Here is a 21,922-nt window from a genome sequence, read left to right as displayed (position 1 = left end):
AGCTAATGTGCAATCAAGTCAGACATCTTAAGTCAATCACATACCTCCTTTTAAATGCCATTTAAAAAAATCTTTAAATCTATGCAAATTTTATAAAGCTAAACTACTTTACAGTGTCCCTTTAAATGTGTTCCCTTGAGAGTTGTCATTAGATTTGATAAAGAAGAGAGCCACTCAAGAATGTTTAACTGAGCATCATCTTACTCTGCATTTAACTCACACCTCAACACCAGACAATTTCTTCTTAGTCCCAAAGGGATCACCAGTGCCTGTTGGTTCATGTTCAGTTATTTGTCTGCCTTTTTACATGATTATCCTCCTAGACATGGGACTAGCACTGTTAAAAGGGGGCTAAATAAATAACTCAATGAATCAACCAGATCTCAGAGCAGCATCTCAGTCAGGGTGCTAAATACCACAAAAGCGTTTAACCGTTTGATAAAAAGGAACAGGTTGTGTCAGAATAAACTCCCTGTGTAAAAGCACATCTCCTGGGGAAGGAAGCAAAAGGAGGGGACTATCCTACTGCTCAGCCATGCACCCCCAAAATATTCCTGGAATAAGACATATGAACAGAGGAGAAGGCCTGGAGATGGGAGATAACAGGACAGAAGAAGACTCAAATCTTCATAACTCTCTCTTCTGAATGTAAAATTTTCCCCTTCCCTTTTATGTCTCTCATAAGAAACCTAGTCCAGTCACTCTAGAGCAGTGGTTTTCAAACTTTTTAGGTTTTGTACCCCTCTCCAAATATGTAGTCTACTGCATATGCTCATCTGAGATAGGGTCATAATATACCTATGATTAGATTGCCAAATCTCACTAAATAAAATGTATTGTCAGCCATTATAGGATTTGTCTCATGTGCCCCTGATGAGAGTTCAGGTACACCTACCAGGTTGAAAACCACAGTCCTAGAGGAATAAATCACATTTAATTAGGAAAGGAAAGGAAGGGAGTGCAGGGGGAAGCTTTCCAGGTACAGGGATGAGTGGGGAACATTTATTGCTGATGCCTTTTATTTATTTGGAACATATAGCAATAAACATTGGAAAGAAAGTTCTAGGATATTTTATCTGTTTGCATCAAAACTGAGACACAGGACCCATTACTATTCTCCTCTCCGCTGTGAGGACTGATTTGTTTAATCATTTTGTATATTTAAATAACTCCAGTACAAAAAATCACAAGATTCCTTTTTATTATTACATGTGCCAACAGATCCAAGCCCTGTATTTGAAAGATTTCTGATGCCTCTCAAACCTTAGGGAAAGTTGGAGTTACAATTTACTATTTATAGTACCCATTATTAGCTTGACTCCAGTGGGACTACTCATGCTTCAAGTTGAGCACTTGTGTACGTGTTTGCAGGAATGGGAGCATATATGATACATGTAATAGCATATTTTTCAATGGTCTGTCCAATCCACTTTACAATGAACAGAGGAGTTTCTGCTATTTCCTTTCGTAGATTATTTCACTGTCTAATAATATTACTAGGAATTTTTTCCTGATATTTAACATAAATAGTTTTACCACCTTGGAATAATCTAAGCAATTTGTCTCTCTCCTTGGTATTTATACCCTTCAAATGTATTTATCTTTGTCAATGTTTCTAATGTATCTAGCACAGTAATATTTATTTTTGTCTTGTTGGATGGAATAATTTTTTAGTACCATCTGCTCTCCCACATCAATTATGCTCTGGCCTCAGCTCTCTGTTCTGGCTGAGCTGTTCTAGCACATGTATTGGGGAATGGGAGCTATGAACAATGGTGGCCCATGGAGTTCCTGCCTGCCCTACAGCTGTAGGTGTTGGAAGTAGGGTTACTGAGGGGGCTGCCACCCCCCCGGCTTGAAGTGGTTGTCCGCATATACAGGGTTTACAGTTTGGTTTAATGGCTCTCAGCACTCCCCCTATACAAACTGTCCCAGTATCTCTGCCTCCAGCATAAGGCTGCTCTAACTTGTACCTCACTACTCATGTTGCAACAGTGCAACCCCAACTTTCCATAAGGTTTGAGAGACTTCAGAAACCTTTGGAATACAGGGCTTGGATATGTGCCGTGCTTTGCTATGAGTTAACACAAACAACCTTCACTTAACCAAGGTTTTGTTAAACTGGAGGTCAAACTGCAAGTGGGAGAAGGGGGTGGCATGGAGTCATTATGACTCTACACTACCTAGGGATTCTCTTTACAAAGGGAATTCTTGGGTGACCAGCTCGGCCAGCTTTCTGGCTCCATTCTGTTGTCAGAGTGGTGTAAAAAGGCCACAGCACAATATAGAATTGGGCCCACAATCTAGTTTTCAAACTAAAAGAAGTGCTATTGATACTATCTTAGTAACATGACAATGGAAAGAAAAACATCTTGTACCGTGCTAAGACCCGCATACTATCTTGTTGACTCTATTAAGGTCTTTTCTACTTTGTCTCAAGCTTGTTTATGGAAACTGCTTACAAAATTTGGATGCCTGGAAAAATATGTTAACTGTGTGTGACAAATGCACGATGGAAGGTAAGGAAGTGTTTATACTGATGAGACTCTGCCTGAAATAAGGGCAGCAAGATTACACTGGCTATTGTATTCCACCCCAATTGTAGTGATCCCTACAGTTTATTTTTCTCTAAAATATGTTGATCGTAATAAAATAACACTTTACCTAATGATGTAAACGGGGTGGTATGCTTGTCTGTCTAGTCTCTATTTTGCATTTATGGAGGACTGTATCACAAGAAACCAGTTTGCAGATGCATAAACTGTCATGTTTTTTAAAACACTTCCAACCTGAGCAAAGCATGAACACAGAAAGGGAAACAGCAGAGTTAATTAAGGAACTAATCCGGTGACTGCTCACTCAAAATTGAAGACATACATGCAAATGATTATGGATAGGTCATACAGCAGCTGTGGCTGACTTCAGCTTATTGATGTATTAAAAAATAATGAAGTGTTTGTACCAATCTTCTGAAGTAAATTCTACATGGCACCTATAATCTTTGTCGGTGGGATTCAGCTGAATAAATTCAATTACCTCAATAACTCACCAAATATACTCACCAAAGATGCTCAGATAAATAATGAAATGATCACACACACACATGAAAAAGGACAACTCATCCTATGTCATATTAAGAAAGAGGGTATGGAATGAACATGGGACCAATTTGATGATGATCCAACTGTAAAATGATGTAAGGTGCTGAGACTTGACTGCTACTTACAGTGTATTAACATTTCATATTTATTTATTTAGACTTTTATGGTTTCCTTTTAGTTTTTAAAAAATGCACAAAACAACAATGACTCTCTAAATCCTGTCATATTGCTCACAGATTCTCAGGACATGCCTAAATTAGGATACAAAGTTTGTTTTAAAAATAGGGTGAGGCTAGGGTTCTTCTCTACCACCTAACATGTTAATACAACTTGCCTCTCTACCCTACGGTTTTAAAAAGTGTTAGTTAAAATGGGTTAGCTAACATGTTTTAAAAATACACTTTTCATCCATACCTAGATGAGCCCTCAGCCCACTTCTCCTTAGGAAAAGCCCACGACAAAAAGTGGACTTTGCAGAGGGGTAGCCGTGTTGGTCTGGATCTGTAAAAAGCAACAGAGAGTCCTGTGGCACCTTATAGACTAACAAATGTAGTGGAGCATAAGCTTTCATGAATATTCACCCACAAAAGCTTATTCTCTAATACATTTGTTAGCCTATAAGGTGCCACAGGCCTCTTCATTGCTTTTTAAAAGTAATAGTGTTGATGTAATATACTTAGACTTCTGTAATGCATTTGACTTGGTACTTTTGATTAAAAAATGATATTTTGATTAAAAAACCTAGAATGATATAAAATTAACATGTACTGTCACAGACTGTCTGGCCCTTTGAAGCAAGCTGGGTTCAGCCTTTATCCTTCAGCCTCACTGATGAGCTGAAAACATAATGGTTAATAATGACCACCAGCTGGGTGTAATGGGGCTTAATTAGAAGGACTGACCCCAGCTGTGTCAGTGAAGCAGGGCAAGCACTACTTAGGCCTTGTCTACACTGACAAGTTTCTGCGCAGTAAAGCAGCTTTCTGTGGTGTAACTCCCAAGGTGTGCACACTGCCAAGCCACTTAGTGTGCAGAAACTGTGCAGTTGCAGTACTGTAAAAAAGCCACCCCGACGAGAGGCGTACAGCTTTCTGCGCCAGGGCTACAGTGCCGCAGTGCCAGTGTAGCCACCTTGGTCAATTACAATGCTGCAACTGGCCTCCAGGAGGTGTCCCACAATGCCTGTTCTTGCTTCTCTGGCTATCGGTTTGAACTCTACTGCCCTGCCCCCAGGTGACCAACCATGAGCCCCCCGCCCCCAAATTCCTTGGGAATTTTGAAAGTCCCCTGCCTGTTTGCTCAGTGACACGTGCAGTGGTCTCAGTGCATCTTTCCAGGTGACCATGCCTGCTCCACGCACCAGGTGATACCCCGCTTGGAGCAATGCAGAGCTACTGGACCTCATTAGCATTTGGGGAGAGGAGGCTGTCCAGTCCCAGCTGTGCCCCAGCCATAGGAATTATGATACCTACAGACAGATTTCATGATGCATGACAGAAAAGGGCCATGATTGGGACACACTGCAGTGCGGGGTCAAAGTGCGGTAGGTCTACACCGGGGCGGGGCGGCTGTTGACCTAAGATATGCAACTTCAGCTACATGAATAGCATAGCTGAAGTCAGTGTATCTTAGGCTGATTTACCTGGCCATGAGGACGGCGGTGAGTTGACTGCTGCCGCTTCCTCATTGACACCGCTTCTGCCTCTCGCTGCGGTGGAGTTCTGGAGTTGATGGCAGAGCGATCGGGGATCGATTTTATCGTGTCTACACTATATGTGATAAATCGGTCCCTGATAGATAGCGTAGACATACCCTGAAGGAGCTGTGAAATGCCTACCACAAGGCACAGAAGGCAAACCGCCTCTCTGGGGCTGCACCCACAAGCTGCCGGTTCTACAAGAGCTGGATGCCATACTTGGTGGCGATCCCACCTCCACTGCCAAGGCCACTGTGGATACTTTGGTGGATCATGTGCCAGTTGACAGTGGACTGAGCCAGGAGAAGGAAATTTTGGACAAGGATGTGGAGGGAGAGGGGGACCCAGAGGCAGAGGATGACTCAGTGGTCAGAGATGCATGCAGCCAGTACCTGTTCTCTACCCGAGAGCAGGCTAGCCAGTCACAACTGTCAGAACTTGGCGAAGTGTAAACAGGAGAGGAGGCCCCCGGTAAGCTGCTTTGATTTTGGGAATCACTGAAGCAAGTTGTTGGGTGTAGGAGGGTTGCAGAAAGCAGGCTTGTGTATGTAAGATGCACATACCACCACATACCTAGTCTGAGCAGTGGAATAGGGTGTTGATTTACTCCCTCACTTCATGGGAATCTGCCTCAGAGATCTCCACGAAACTCTCATGGTCCTGCCATGAGGGCAGGGGACTGGACTCGATGACCTCTCGAGGTCCCTTCCAGTCCTAGAGTCTATGAGTCTATGGAGATACTGGGCAATCCACTGCTGTAGGTTCTTTGGCAGAGCTGCCTTGTTTCTTGCCCCATTAAGAGTAACTTTCCTGCATCACTCTGCCATCACTGGTGGTGAAGACCATTGCTGCACACTGGCGAGCTGCATAAGGGCCAGGCAGAAGATGCAGTCTTGGAGAAGTTCCTCCCTTGATTCCCTGCTCACCCTCAGCAACGAGATATCTTCCATAATGAACACAGCCTGTGGAAAATGTGAGGAGAGTAATGACTATAAGCCCCTTCCCCTCCCCGAGTGCTGGCTCTCCCCAAGAGCCATGTGTCCAGTATGGTCCTAGAACACTGATTTCCCCTGGCCCTGTGGATACTCACCATTTTGGTGGTCTTGTGGCTCATGTGTACTTGCCTGGGGTCAGTCAGTTAGTGACAGCTATGTGAATGGTGGCTGTGTTTTAATCACTGAATCAGTGGCCTCTGTGTTGAAAACAATATTGCTTCTGTGTTGCATTTCGGCTTCACAGATATGACCTTGGGAGCCCAGCCTCCCTCTTTGTTACCGCTGGTTGAATGGCTGCAGAGAATTAGAAAGCGGCCATGAAAAACTAAAGGGGACTTTCTGCATGATGTCATGATGCACTCCATGGCCAAAAAGTAAGAATTGAAGGAGTGGTGGGACATTCAGAAGAGGGACCGAAAGGAGAATGCAGCATGCCAGAACGAAGCCACGGAGCAGCTCTTAAACATTATGGAGCACCAAAAGGACATGCTCCAGGCACTACTAGCACTGCAAACCGAGCAGCTCCGTGCCTGCCCTCCCCTGCAGCTGCTGTCGCAAAACTCTTTCCCATGTGCCCCTCAGACACTACCAACACACTCTTATTAACTTCCTGGCTACAGTCTGTACCCACTGCATTCCACTCCTGCCTTGTCACAATCCAGCCCTGCAGACTTCCAATACCCACTGCACTCAAAATCCGTCCCTCTGCAGTTTAGCCCTGCTGAAGTACAGTACCTGCTGAACTGTACTCCAAAGGACAAGGTTGCATATGATACCTGGACATACACAAATCTTTAACTGTCCGGGGACCCCACATCCTCCTGGGACCCTCTTTTCCCCTATCCCCCACAGTCCTGATGAGTTTGTTTATCTCTCTCTTCCAGTTCCTGTTATTTTAATAAAAAGAATTGTTTTGGTTTGAAAGCAATCTTTATTCCAGTAATTGAAAGCAAACAGAGCCCTGCAAAGCAACAATTTTCTTAAACCTTCACAGTGCATCGTCTACACCAATCACAATCACCTCTTAGCATTTCAACGCTGCACTCCCGAGCATAGCAAGAAATATTAGTGGCTTTCAGCTTCAAATTGCTGCATCAAGGCATCCCTGATCCTTATGGCCCCGCGTTGCATCCCTTTAATAGCCCTGGTCTCTGGCTGTTCAAATTCAGCCTCCAGGCATCTGAAGAAGTGGTTTCTTTACTCACGAAATCTTATGTCCAAATAAATCTGTTCGTCTTTAAGGTGCCACCGGACTCCTTGTTGTTTTTGTGGATACAGACTAACACGGCTACCCCCGATACTTGACTTTCTGCACTTGCTCAGCCTCTTGTTGAACTGCTCCTTGCTGCTGTCAAGGTTCCCCATGTATGGCTTCATAAGCCATGGCATTAAGGGGTAGGCAGAGTCTCCCAGAATCACAATGGGCATTTCGACTTCCCCTACGGTGATCTTCTGGTCCGGGAAGAAAGTCCCTGCTTGCAGCTTCCTGAACAGACCAGTGTTCCGAAAGATTCATGCGTCATGCACCTTTCTGAATCACCTGTGTTAATGTTCATGAAATGCCCATGGTGATCCACAAGCGCCTGGAGAACCATAGAGAAATACCCCTTCCGATTAATGTACTCAGTGGCTAGGTGGTCTGGTGCCAGAATTGGAATATGCGGGCCATCTATCGCCCCTCCGCAGTTAGGGAAGCCCATTCATGCAAAGCCATCCACGATGTCACGCTTGTTGCCCAGAGTCACGGTCTTTTGGAGCAGGATGTGATTAATGGCCCTGCACACTTCCATCAAGTCCAACAGTCAACTTTCCCACTCTGAACTGGTTAGCGATTGATTGGTATTAGTATGGAGTAGCCAGCTTCAACAGTGCAATCGCCACACGCTTCTCCAATGACAGGGCAACTCTCATTCTCGTGTCCCTGTGCCGCAGGGCTGGGGCGAGCTCATCACACAGTCTCATTAATGTGGTTTTCTTCATCCAAAAGTTCTGCAGCCATTGCTCGTCATCTGAGGAGTGCATGACGATGTGACCCCACCACTCAGTGCTTGTTTCCCAAGCCCCAAAGCAGCGTTCCACTGTGGTCAGCACCTCCGTGAATGCCACAAGCAATCTCATGTCATTGCTACTACACATGGTGAGATCAATGTCAAAGTTCTCTTGCATTTGTAGTTTAAGGAATAAATCCACTGCCACTCATGATGTGTTAATGACAGCAAGCAGCATATTGGTCAACAGTGTGGGATCCATTCCTGCAGACCGAAGACGCAGAGCACACAGTACACAAACCGTTGAAATGCTGACAGAAGCACAGAGATTGCTAGGATATGAAGCAATGCATCATGGGTCACTGGGACAGGACCCAGGATGCCCCGTGACCCCCTCTGCCTTCCCACAACTGTTAGCAGCAGCAGAAGAAGAAATGCTCTGTGGGATAGCTGTCCAGAGTGCACCACTCCGAATACCAAAGCAAGTGCCGCAAGTGTGAACATGCTATTGCGCAGGCAGCTGACAGTGTGAACACACAACAATGGTTTCCCTTTAGCACTCTCTGAGCGGCGCTGTAACTGCCGGCGCAGTAACTCTGCCAGTGTAGACATACCATTAAATAGAGCTGAGCACTCAGTAGACAGAGGAGGATTCTGTAGGGAGGAACAAGGGGAGTTATGCTTTGGGAAGAAGCTGAGTAGCACAGTGGCTTCTGTGGGGGAGCCCTGAGTTAGGGCCTACAGGGGCAAAACAAATTGATATTGGGTCCAGAAGGGGTAAAGAACTCTTTGTTTGTGAAGTCAAGCCTAGGAGTGGTAAAGGACCTCTTATTCAGAGCTGAACCCTGCAAGGGGAATGAATGAGTGTTTGACTTGGCCAGAGGGCTAAGCCACAGAAGACCCACTGAGGGAGTCTGGGGAAGAGACCAGCTGAGTGGTCACTATGACTGAGAAAGTGGTTACCGGAGGAGATGCATGAGGCAAAATTACTTGGAGCACCATGTCCAGGCATGAGGGGTAACCTGGAGTTGAGAACATCAATGTATAGGTACACATTAAATTGGCTTCAATATAATTGTAAATTGGGAATCATCTTCAAGGGGTGTTTCCAGGGGGATCCTACAGGGATTGATCCTTGGTCCTATGGTATTAAACACTTTCATCAGTGACCTGGAAGAAAACATACAATCATTTTGGATAAATTTGCAGATGACAACAATTGTGGGGAGTGGTAAATAATGAAGGGGACAGGTTGCTAATATGGAGAGATCTGGATTGCTTGGTGAACTGAGCATAAGCAAACATTATGCATTTTAATAGGGCTAAATGTATACAGTTAGGAATGAAGAACATAGGCCATACTTACAGGACAGGAGACTCTAATTTGGGAAGCAGTGACTGAAAAAGATGTGGGGGTTATGGTAGATAATCAGCTCAACATGAGCTCCCAGTGCAAATCTGCAGCTAAAAGGGCTAATGGGATCCTTAGATGCATAAACAGGAGAATCTTGAGTAGGAGTAGACTGGTTATTTTACCTCTGTATTCGGTACTGGTGCAGCTGCCACAGGAATACTGTGTCCAGTTCTGGTGTCCACAACTCAAGAATGGTAGTGATAAATTGGAGAGGGTTCAGAGAAGAGCCACGAGAATGATTAAAGGGTTAGAAAACATTCCTTTTTGTGATAGACTCAAGGAGCTCAATCTATGATTTTAACAAAAAGGAGGAGAAGGGGTGACTTGATCACAGTCTATGTGGCTCTAGCAGAGAAAGTTAGAAGCTGAAGCTAGACAAATTCAGATTGGATATCAATGATGAAGAGTCCACCACAACCCTTGGTAAATTGTTCCAATGGTTAATTACTCTGTTAAAAATGCACACCTTAGTTCCAATCTTGCTTTCAAAGTGATGTTTCTGAAAGCTACGGTCCAGGAATTATTTTGGGGACATTCTATGACCTGTGTTACAAAGGAGATCAGACTAGATGATTACAATGGTCCGTTCTGGCCTTAGAATCTGAATTTGAGGCTCCATCAGACCAAGAGGAAGTGCAAATTCCTCAGTGGAGGATCCCTCTCTGAGAATGTGCTGCCTCCAGCCCTCTCACAATTAAACAAGACAGATGTTCACTTCAGCTGTTTGGAGGGTCTCAATTGCTGTGGTATGACACAGTTAAACAAGTGTCTGAGACAACCAGGATCCAAACCAATGAAAGGTTTACATGTTAAACTAGTTTTGAAATCGTGTAATGTTTTATTTTGCTTATGTTGGTATCATCTATAGGCAGCAATTCTGCATTTAGAAATACTAAAGCAGTAAACAGACTTCAATGGAAACATGTACAGTTAAAAAAAGTTGTTACAACTGACATTTCTGCAAGATTGAACTGCCTGTACATTATCACAACAGACCTGGTAAGACTGTGTTTAAGGGCACCATCTGGTGTCTACCAGAAATATTACCTCAAACTCCTTAAATTGCAGCTGGAAACAAAGTACAGTAGCAACCACTGTGAGGTTTTTAGAGCAGTCAGATGTGAAATGGCAGGATAAGTTACAAACAGGAAAGTATTTGTTCTCTGCTAAGGCCAAATATAAATGTTTTTGCATTACAGAGAGAAATATTAATGAAGCCCAATTCTCCTTTCACAACACTGTAAATCAGGAGTAAATCCCCTGTAGTCATTAGAGCTACTCTGACATAAAAATGCTGTGAGAAGTGTGAATGGATGACTAAACTCTTAACCAGTTTTCTGGTCGAACACCTTAGACCAAGTGCAGCCCTTGTATAATGTAAACACCAGTTCCAGCAGGAGCAGGGTAGTGAGTAGCTTATACCAGGGTTCAACCAGGCCTACTGTCTGGGAAAGGTACAAGAGGAAGTAGGTACAAAAGGGAAAGTTTTGCACAATGAATGTAAATGAAACTACACCACCGAGTACAGAGTCAGAAAGGGGCTAGTAGGCATTATTTGAGGCACTAGATGCCAGCAGAATGCTGCAGGAACGCATGCCCAGGTTCCCCACACCTTGCCCTGTCCCTCATCCATAGCTAAGCTGGCATTCAGCGCTCACCCCCTGCAGCCTTGGCTCAAGCTACACACAGTCCCTGGCCCAAGCCCTGCATTCACAGCTCATGCCTACTGTTCCCAGCTGCACACTTGGCCCTCCCACTCTGAAGCCCCTGCACTCACACCTCCCTCTAGCCTCGAAATTGGCCCCATTGCCCAGCAGTGGTGGAATACTTTTTATGAGGGTGCTGAAGGCAGAAACCATATGTGCGGGTTATTACTACTTCAAGACAGGAGATATGGCAGCAACCCCAGTTCCGGTACCTATGCTGCCCAGTGCTCCGGACCTCAGCCTTCATGCCCTGCCGGTGTAACGACAGAAACAGTAACCGCTCCAGATTCCCGCCTTTGGCTGCACCGAGCATGTGCAGATGAACTGAGCATGCGCAGTAACCTTTGCTGTCGCTGCTGCCCTCACTTCTGCTTACGATTTGCTGCCTCCTCTTTGGGGGGGTTTAAAAGCACCAAGGGGGGCAAATCGCAGCGGGGGGGTTGCCAGGATCTGAGCAGGGGCAAAAATTTACTGGCCAGGGGGGATCAAACTGCTGTAGGTAGCGGCGGGAGAGGGGCTGAAGGGGGAAAATCGGGGGTGGGGGGTGGTAGCCAGGGTTAAGCCCGGGGGGAAGACGCTGCCAGACCCTGTGCGGGGACAAACCCCCCCGTTTAAGGAGGGGAAGAGGGGGAAACAGCGACCCCTGGGGATGAGCCATCCGCTGTGCTCGCAAATCTGGGGGTGTCGGGGGTTGTGGGGGGCAGAGGCTGTTTTCGTTCTGCTCCCAGGACGCTGCATGTCAGCCCCGGAGCAGGGGGCGGGTTCCTGGGGCTGGGTCTTAAAGGCACAGACCTCCCAATTCCTACATTGTCAAAGCTTAGACACCGCTGCTCCTCTCTGTCTCACACAAGTGTTGCAGGGCTGTTACTGCTCCAGCCAGGAGGCTGAATGCCGTGAAATATTGTACAGATGCCCCCTCCCTCCCTCCCTCCAACTCTGCCTCTCACCTATTGACTTTGTAAAAGTGTCTTCTGTCAGTTTCTATGTCTATATGAAATCACTGCAGCTTCTTTCTCTTATACAACGTGCTGAGTTGCTAACTCCCTCCCAGAGCCTACATGTCTGCACCCCCTGCTATACCCCAGGTCAGAGCCTGCCCCCCTCACTCAAACACCCAGCCCAGTACAAGGGCACTGTTTACAACCCGGGAGCTGCCAGACGGGCACTGTCCAGCCCAGCCCTGTGCTGCCATCCTGCTTCTTCCCCTTCAGTGTGGGCCCATGCTGCACCATGCTACCCCCCTGCCCAGCACCCCTCTGGCTCCCTACGCCCAGTGCCACACCATCCAGAGACCCCCACTCACACACCCCTGCCCAGCACCCCTCTGGCTCCCTACGCCCAGTGCCACACCACCCAGAGACCCCTCCACACACTCCTGCCCAGCACCCCTCTGACTCCCTACGCCCAGTGCCACACCACCCAGAGACACCTCCACACACTCCTGCCCAGCACCCCTCTGACTCCCTACGCCCAGTGCACACCACCCAGAGACCCACACACACACACCCCTGCCCAGCACCCCTCTGGCTCCCTACGCCCAGTGCCACACTACCCAGAGACCCCTCCACACACTCCTGCCCAGCACCCCTCTGGCTCCCTATGCCCAGTGCCACACTACCCAGAGACCCCCCCCCACACCCCTGCCCAGCACCCCTCTGGCTCCCTACGCCCAGTGCCACACTACCCAGAGACCCCTCCACACACTCCTGCCCAGCACCCCTCTGGCTCCCTACGCCCAGTGCCACACTACCCAGAGACCCCCCCACACCCCTGCCCAGCACCCCTCTGGCTCCCTACGCCCAGTGCCACACTACCCAGAGACCCCCCCACACCCCTGCCCAGCACCCCTCTGGCTCCCTACGCCCAGTGCCACACTACCCAGAGACCCCTCCACACACCCCTGCCCAGCACCCCTCTGACTACCTATGCCCAGTGCCAAACCACCCAGAGACCCCTCCACACACACCTGCCCAGCACCCCTCTGGCTCCCTACGCCCAGTGCCACACCACCCAGAGACCCCCCCAAACCCCTGCCCAGCACCCCTCTGACTACCTATGCCCAGTGCCAAACCACCCAGAGACACCTCCACACACTCCTGCCCAGCACCCCTCTGACTCCCTAAGCCCAGTGCCACACCACCCAGAGACCCACACACACACACCTCTGCCCAGCACCCCTCTGACTACTTACACCCAGTGCCACACCATCCAGAGACCCCCCCCACACACCCCTGCCCAGCACCTCTCTGGCTCCCTACGCCTAGTGCCACACCACTCAGAGACCCCTCCACACACACCTGCCCAGCACCCCTCTGGCTCCCTACGCCCAGTGCCAGACCACCCAGAGACCCCCCACACACACCCCTGCCCAGCACCCCTCTGACTACCTACGCCCAGTGCCACACCACCCAGAGAACCCCCCCACACCCAGCACCCCTCTGACTACCTATGCCCAGTGCCACACCATCCAGAGACACCTCCACACACTCCTGCCCAGCACCCCTCTGACTCCCTACGTCCAGTGCCACACCACCCAGAGACCCACACACACACACCCCTGCCCAGCACGCCTCTGACTCCCCACGCCCAGTGCCACACCACCCAGAGACCCCCACAAACCCCCGTGCCCAGTGCCCTCCCAGACCACTTCCCCACCTACTCAGAACCCCCCAACAGATCCTCTTACTGCCCAGTAACCCCTAGCTGAAGACCCCCCCACAGCCCTTCCACAACTGAGCCCCCCCACAGATCCCCTCACTGCCCCACCACCACAACTGCACAGTGCCCCGCAGACACCCCACACTTCCCAGTGCCCCAACACACACAGATCTCCCCACGCCCCCACTGCCCAGCATCCCCCCAGACCCACTAGAGACCTACCCTCCCACATCCAGTGGTGAGCTGAAGCCCGTTCCCACAGCTCCAAGAATCGGTTGCTAAAATCAGACCTTCGTGGAAAACCGGTTGTTAAAGGGCCAGGAGGTGGGCAAAGAACTCCAGTCTGCAGGCTGGACCCAGGACCGGCACTAGTGTTTTTTGCGCCCTAGGCGCACGGCCATTTTGCCATCCCGCGCGCTGATCCGCGGCTCCACTGGAGCTGCCGCAGGCGTGCCTGCAGGAGGTCCACTGGAGCCTCGGGAGCAGCGGACTGTCCGCAGGAATGTCTGCTGCAGGTCCACCGGAGCCGCCTGCCACCCCACCCCCGGCAAAATGCCGCCCCCCAATAATTCTGGCGCCCTAAACAATTGCCTAGGCCACCTAAATGGAAGCGCCGGCCCTGGCTGGACCATCCTGTTGCTCCCAGGATTCCCAGCTGGGGAGGCTGAGGCTCCCCTGGCCCTTGCCCCATTTCCCCCCACTGCAGCGTGTTCAGCCACCGACATCAGCTTGGCAGCTCAGCTGAGCTTGAGAGTGTTGTCCTGCTGCTGCTTTTTGAGAGGCCTGGCAAGGTGGCGGGGGTGTGTGTGTCCTGCTGCAAGCTCCAGGGCTGGCCAGAGGAGAGGGGAAGGGGGCAAGCGGGGCAACTGGCCCGGCCCTGGAGGGGCCCCCAGCCCCACCAGTATGTCTCCCCCAGCCCCAGCTCTGACTCCCCTCGGCACCCAGCCCCGCTGCACAGCAAACAAGACCCACGCTCGCCCCTCCAGCACCTCAGTCGCTGCTGGGCAACTTCCCGCCCTCTAAAGGCCCTAGCCCGAGGCCCCGCCCCCGCCTGAAGAGCCAGGCTCTGCCCCGGGCCCCACTCCAGGGTGAAGAGACTGGCACCGCCTACTGCTCTGGGCGGGGCCCGCCTCCCGGGAGCGGAGACACACCCCTCCCGGAGGGAGGAGCCAGACCCCACTCCCTTGCTGAGTTCACAGCTTCCCTGGGTGAGGAGCCAGGACATGGCCCAGCCCACTGACCTGAGCCGCGCCCTCTTTTTCTTCGTCACTTCCGGCCAGCGGCCCAGCCTCTCAGCGGCACTTGGCTAACTCGCGCTTAGTCCCTGACCCCTCCCCTAGCCGCGTAACCAGGCAAAAGTCTTCCTCCGGCCCCGCCCGCGAGTAGTTTTGTTGGCTGCTTGGCCCCGCCCCCCTCTGCGTGACAAGCCCCGCCCCGAGTGTGTCCCTTGCTCTCCCGACGGCCCCTCCCATCTGTTTGTTTAGTCCCTGTTCCTTTCTCCCCTCCCGCTGCGTGCCCGGCCCCAGCCCGCTCGCACTGCTGTCTCCCCCATCCCCGCCGAGCCTCGCCGTGGTGCCGGGCTGGCTCCCAAGATGGCGTCCATCATGGAGGGGCCGCTGAGCAAATGGACCAACGTGATGAAGGGCTGGCAGTACCGCTGGTTCGTGCTGGACTATAACGCGGGGCTGCTCTCCTACTACACGGTGAGGTGCCGGGCGGGCCGAGCTTGGCGGGGAGCGGGCTTCGGGGAGCGCTGGTCACTGGGCGGCCAATGGGGAGGGAGGAGACGGTGGTGGTAGCCAATCGGGAGGCCCCGGTGAAAGATTTAGAGACGGGGGACGAGAAGCGTTTTTTTTTTTGGTTGGCAGCCGCGTGCGGGAATGGGGGGGGCCTGTGGGGAGGTTGCCTCGGAAGGGCGTTGGGTAGCGCCCCTCCCCCCCGCAGTGTCTGACACGCTGGTCTCGGTCCGCCTGTTCCCCGTTGTCCCTCAGCGTGGAGGGGCTGGCTCTGAGGGGGGCGCTGCTAACCCGTCGCTGGCTGGCGGGGGCGGGCCCGGCGTGCGCAGGACGTTGGGATTCTGCCTTGGGAAGGCCGGCGTCGGGCTCCCTCTGACTTGAACGCGGGGTGGGTGCTCACTGGCGGCAGTGGGTGAGCGGTGCTGCCCTGGCTCCTAGCCCCAGCTCCCAGCGATTGTGACGCAGCGCGAGGGGCTGGGCCTCCGTGACTCGGCATCTCTGGAGAAGGGGGCCTGGGGCGCGTTTTACCTCCCTCGCGTGTGCTGGGAGGCTGAGTGTCTGCGCATTGGTAAAGCACTTGGCTCTTCTGCAGCACCCTTTCACCAGGGATCGCAGAACAGTGCTTGTGTATGTGTAAACCCCACGCCAAGAACAGCTGACCCCCTTTTAGGCTCTTACCTTGTTGACTGACTAGGTTTCTATCCCACTTGCGGAATACAAAAAACATGTATGTACCAGTACGTTAAAAACGGTGAGTTAGCGGGGAGATAATAGAGGGTTTTTAAAATGTGTCGTTTATCTGTTTTTTTCCCTTCACCTTTAGTGAAAGAAGCGATCTATCACTTAAATTTGTTGGATTACTTATTCTGTAAAAGTCAGTGTGGAATACTGTTCCCCTCACTGACATCTCAGATTTTCTTTAAAAGACATGGCTACTACTCTAAAACCAGATTTTCTTAGTTTACAAAGAAAAAGGTGGCTTTTCTAACTGGCAACCTTGCGAAAGTCAAACCATGCTTTCTGACTCATGCATTTTCACCGTAAATAAAGGTTAAAACATCATTAAATGTTGGTTTATGCCTTCCAGATAGCCCATAAGCTAGGGAACAAAGCCCAGAATGACCAGTGGACATCTGGCGAGGCATCACTTTGTGCCAATGTTCCATTCTATTGGCATTCTCTTTGTTTTTTCTCCTGGTAGTGTTAGTGTTTTAAAATCAAAATTTGATTCTACAAAATACAGCTACTTATGTATGCTATTTCAGCTGCATTTTCTATACTTTGTAGTAATCTGGTCTGACTTTTAAAATCACCTTTAAAGCTGAATCCAAAATGCAAGGTACAGTAAATTGCTGTATGTCACATTCAAAGTAGTTCATGTAATAGTTTAGTGTAAACATTTTAGGTTTTAGGTATTGCTGTACTAAATGAAAATAATGTTTTAGCAGTGTAATGAAAACTGGTAGTCAATGGGCATAGTTACACAAACCTGTAAAAAAGGAAAAAAAAAAAAGTAGGTGAGATTGTAAACTAATTTTTATAAATGAATCTCTATCTTGGTGTGTTGCATTGATTTTTAGAGGATTATGGAAGTTCTGCACCTTATTAATTCTTGTTCCAAATACCACTCCATAAAATTGAAGGAAGTTCAAAATGGTATAATTTAAATACTATTTGTATATCTCTTTCATGAACCCATCAGCAACATGCCTTTCCTGTGGCAGACCTAATTAGACAGTAGCCTTTCATGGTGGCTGAAGGGCCAGATTGAATGCCAGCAGCTGTGTCAGCAGCATACGTCAATGTAGTTATATATGAAAATGCACTTTTAATGTGTTCATTAAGTAAAATTCAGTAGCTTCTGGTAGGTTTACAGTCCTGTCATCACTAATTGGTTACAAGTGTATTCATATTTTAAATCGGCAACCAATTCAGGCATGGTGGGAGAGTGAAACAATTACTAGAAACTATCAAATTTTACTTAGTGGAATACATGCAGAAAATCCACACTTTCTTCTGGCATCTGTTACGAGCAAAATGCAGGTGAAATTTGGCAGATGGAAGAGAGGAAGCAGTCTTTGCTTTTAAACCCCCACACCCCCCCGGCCCTCCTTTGTATAGTTTTAGCTAGCTACGATCTTGAAAAGCCACAAGCCTTGTATTTTGTCCTGTTGGCCTATTGTACCCCAAGAATATGGTTCCTACAGAACCTGAGTTCAGAGGTATTGTTGAATAGGTGGTGAGTGTTTCACAACAGGAACCTAACAATGCCACATTTCTGTAAATATGGGGCAAAATAGATTTTGGCATTTGATGCAGAATTTCTTCTGTATTTCCTCTCTAAATGAGCAGAAGGCATTAACTGCTAATTACCAAATTGTTTGTTTAGAGAAACTAGTTCATCATTGAAAGTGCTGTTTGTTGGAGAAGCAAATTTAGGTGAAGTGTAGCCCAAGTTGGAGTGTGGTTATAGAAGCCTGAGGAGGCAAAACTGAAGACGGATGAGAAATATGTCACACTTTGGTATACTTCAATTGTAAATCTTCAAAAATGCATATAAACTAGATATGTGGGCCTTCCCCCTTCACCCCCAAAAAACCAAAAACCCTCTAAAATCCAGAGCAGGAACATATATTTCTGAGGTCTTTGGGTATCTTTATTAATAAACTTTAGGGAGGGGACCCACTCTCATATTCTCTTCCTAGGCCCCAAGTATCTTTGCTTGTCCTTGTTGGTTGTCTTGTGTGTAGTATGTGCTACACTAAAGAACATTTTCTTTTTAAGCTTTACTTATGTCTTTTCTGGTGTTGCCTTTAACAGTGATACCTTTATTTTAAAGTGCAAAAACAATGATGGATCTTTTATAAATAATTTGTATTAAAGAAAAGGTGATGGAAATGTTTAGTGTTTCTTGACATCTAAATCTCTAGTAGTTCTCATATATATTAACTCTGTAATAGTTCCTGATTATTAGTAGAACATGATAAAATCCACTGTCAGTACTCTTAGGCATTGTCCACACTAGGGGAAAAATATGTTTTCTTACCACACTTTAGCTAATGTGGTAACTAAAATGCAGTAGAATCCTAGTAAAAGACAAACTGCTTTGTCTTCTCTAGGATTCTACCTCATGTTTGTTACCAATTGTTAGCTAACATGGTAAGAAAACACTTTTTCTGGTGTGGCTGCACTCTTCATCTTGGACTTTATCTAGATCAGGGTTTCAAGATGTGGTGTTGGCATATTAGCGAACACATTCTAAGCAGTCTAATGTAGACTTGAACACATGCAAAGTTGGCTAAGTCTACCCTGAACTTGTTTATGAAAAATAGAAGTATTTCAAGTTGGTCATGTCCCTTTAGTGTCTGCTCTAACGTTTAAGTGATGGCTTTTTTCACTAAATATATTAATAAAAATATTGGCTTTTCTTGGCATCTTTAAATCCTTGACTAGACAAAGCCTTAAAGTTCAATCACAAACATCATTCCATGTTTGTTCAGCCTTCTCTGTTAATCTTTTCAGCTCATCTGTCATGTCATGTTTCTAAATTGATGTTTTTGACACTTTCCAAAAGGGTTACTTTAGATTTTGGACAGTTTTACAGAGTTTTTTTTTCCCGTGGAAATTCAAGCAATATGTAAATCTGTTCTCGGGGTAATTATGCAACATACTAACATGTTCAGTTGTAAGAGAATTTATCTGCAGAAGCATTCATAATGGTATCTGGATTGTGGGTATAAATTTCTGCTATGCTTCATGAGGAGGAGCTCCATTTCACTGACAGCCACCGTTAAGATGCACATTCTTAATAGATGAACATTTTGGCAAGGTGTGATACTATCAAGACATCAACACTTCTTAATATGTTGTGAGGCATGAGGCTAAAGACCCAAGTTTCTTTTTCTTTAACTATATAAGAGATTTAAGTTTTTTATTATAAATTATTTGAATCATTGCTCTTATAAAAATCTTTGATTGGAGTGGGGAGAGAATTTAGTATGCCAAATGAATTAGTGGTTACTCTGAACAACTGGGTTTGCAAGAGTGGGACTTTAATGAAAGAGAGAGTGAGCCACATTCAATTGACTACTACTGGAAGGAGATACTATAGTATGAATGTGGTATAACATACTGCATAGAACAGACTAGAAATTAATTGCTTAATATTAAGTTACATTTTTATTAATATATTTAGTGAAAAAAGCCATCACTTAAACGTTAGAGCAGACACTAAAGGGACATGACCAACTTGAAATACTTCTATTTTTCATAAATTGCTGCTTCTATGCCTGGTCTTGGTCCTGAGTCTCCCTGCTGATTTTTGGGAAATGTGATTGTAAAACCATAAAACACTTGTCTTTCTACACAAACAAGAGAGTATCTGCGGTCATGACTCTGCAAAGTTAAAGTTAACTACTTGCGTAAGTGTTAAGGCCCTCTTCTGCAAATAGATGTGCTACTTTGGATCCCTCTAATGAGAGTCCTGGTGAAATGAGTGAGGCTCCTTATAGCAGTGATCACCAACTTGTAGATCGTGATCAACTGGTTGATCCTGGAGACTCTCCCAGTCGATTGCAATGTCCAAGGGTGCTGCTAAGCCTGGCTCCCTGCCAGCCCGATGCTACTCCTGCTTGCAAACACCACTCCCACAGATCCCATTGGCCAGGAATCGAATTGTAGCCAGTGGGAGTTGTGGGGGCAGTGTCTGCAGAGAGGGTCAGTGTGGTCTCCCGCATGGGGGCCACAAGGTTGTGTTGACCTCTTCTGGGAGCAGCGGAGGGCTGGGGCAGGCAGGGAGCCTGCCTTAGTCCCACTGTGCTGCTGTCTGAGATAATGCTGCTTGGTGGGAGCCTGCACCCCAGCCCAGAGCCCCCTCCTGGAGGTAACACCCTCAATGCCCTCCTGTACCCTAATCTCCAGCCCTGACCCCCCCTCCTGCATCCAGCATCCCATCCCCCCTCCTGCACTCCAACACTCTGCCCCAGCCCGGAATCCCCTCCTACACCCAAACTCCCTCCCAGAGCTTGCACTCCTCACAACCTCCTCCACCCCAACCCTCTGCACCATGCTCAGCCTGGAGCCCCCTCCCACACTCTGAACCCCTTGACCCCAGCCCAGAGCCTGCTCCCCAACCCTAACCCCCTGCCCCAGCCTGGTGAAAGTGAGTGAGGGTGAGGGAGAGTGATTGATGGGGGTGGTGGTGGATGGAGTCGGAGGGGGGGTGGCTTTGGGGAAGCGGTGGGCCTCTGGGAAGGGGCAGGGTAGATCCTGGGCTGTACTTAAATTCAAAAAGTGATCTTGTGCATAAAAGAGTTGGAAGCCATGGCCTTATAGGTACAGAGGTCCATGCTATTGGTGTAGTTTGCAGAATCAGGGCTTAGCTGAGTAGAAACAGAGTGCAGTTAAAGGTAAAGAAACTGGAAAACATTTTTTTTTTATTATTAGTAAGCTTAGGCATTATAGCCATTTGATTGTACAAGTGAGCTTTTAGAAACTTGACTGCATTCTTAAAACAACAAAGCGTTTGCTTAATGCTAAAATGTTTGTGTTAATGTCATTGGCAATGACTTCATTTATTACTATCTTATTTGAAGATCATGGAATACTGAAGTGACTATTTCTAAACCTGCAAAGAACCTTGACTTCTGCAGTCAAAAATGTGAATAGTTAATCCCTTGTAAGTGACTTGTAAACTTCATATTTTGAGTAAATGTTCAGTAAAGTATGGGGAAGTCGAATTGTATATTTATCCATTGAAATGCATTCACAAAAATCGAAATGGTTCAAGTCTGTAAATGGGCCCCAAGTTTTCCAAATCATAGCCTTGATCTTGCAGACACTTATTGATGTGTGTAACTTTACTCATGTGAGCAGAGTTGTGCATATATAAATGTCTGCAGGTTTGGGGCCAATGTAAATGGATCCATCTATTCACGAGACTTATTTTATAACAATAGCTCATACAGTTGCACTTCTATTTTTCTCCCCCAATGTGAGGTGATCTTAAGAAGTCCCTCTTATTTATGTCTTTCCCCTACTAATTCAGGGACTTGGGTTGCTAGCTAAGGCCTGGATGGGATTTCTGCAGCCCGCTGCTGCTTGCATCCACCAGTGGGAGATACAAGCTCCATAGTGCTTTTCCATTTCCTGGCCTAGAGTTTAAGATCCAAATTCTTGGATTCCCTCAGGGCAACCTAGTCAGATGCTCAGGCATTGTCTGTGTCTGTAATGTAACATTGCTTGTGTTCTAACTTTGTGTCTGATAGGGGAGTTGCTCTACGTAAGTTTTCAAACATAGGGGCTAATGCAGCTTCTTTCAGCAGCTGATACGATCACTTTGCTCTGTTCCTCTATCTTGTGCCTTTCTTCTTTGCACCAAAGTGGAGGTGCTTTCAAGGAAATCTGCATAGAAAATGTATATTCAATATACATTATAGATTAAACGATTGTCTTTCCATAATTAACATTGCAAACAGTTTGAAGAAAAACTATTTGACAGATTGTTTTATAACAACCTGTACTCAAACAAAAAACCTCATCCCCAGGCACCCAAAACATTGACCTGACTTGAAATTTTGACTCTAGCACTACTTGGCCTGTCTTTAGCTCAAAAGCACTTTTTACTGTC

The 21,922-nt window shown here is 47.6% G+C and overlaps 1 protein-coding gene across 4 annotated transcripts in view; it reads left to right on the top strand.

Moving 5' to 3' along the window:
• The first annotated feature begins 14,987 nt into the window (after positions 1 to 14,987).
• Positions 14,988 to 21,922, top strand: part of OSBPL9 (oxysterol binding protein like 9) — a 127,424-nt gene continuing 120,489 nt past the window's right edge. For 2 of the 4 annotated variants that reach the window (XM_050961665.1, XM_050961664.1), the window contains exon 1: positions 14,988 to 15,261. In XM_050961665.1, the coding sequence (XP_050817622.1) occupies positions 15,151 to 15,261 (111 nt within the window). In that variant the 5' untranslated portion in view covers positions 14,988 to 15,150. Of the gene's footprint in view, positions 15,262 to 15,797; positions 16,046 to 21,922 lie in introns of those variants that run through there. The other 2 variants (XM_050961667.1, XM_050961666.1) reach the window with 1 other exon arrangement.

The sequence above is a fragment of the Gopherus flavomarginatus genome, chromosome 7 (assembly GCF_025201925.1).
Source record: "Gopherus flavomarginatus isolate rGopFla2 chromosome 7, rGopFla2.mat.asm, whole genome shotgun sequence".
Lineage (NCBI taxonomy): Eukaryota > Metazoa > Chordata > Testudines > Testudinidae > Gopherus > Gopherus flavomarginatus.
The sequence above is the reverse complement of the archived record's forward strand: the minus strand, read 5'-3'. Positions and strand labels throughout refer to the sequence as shown.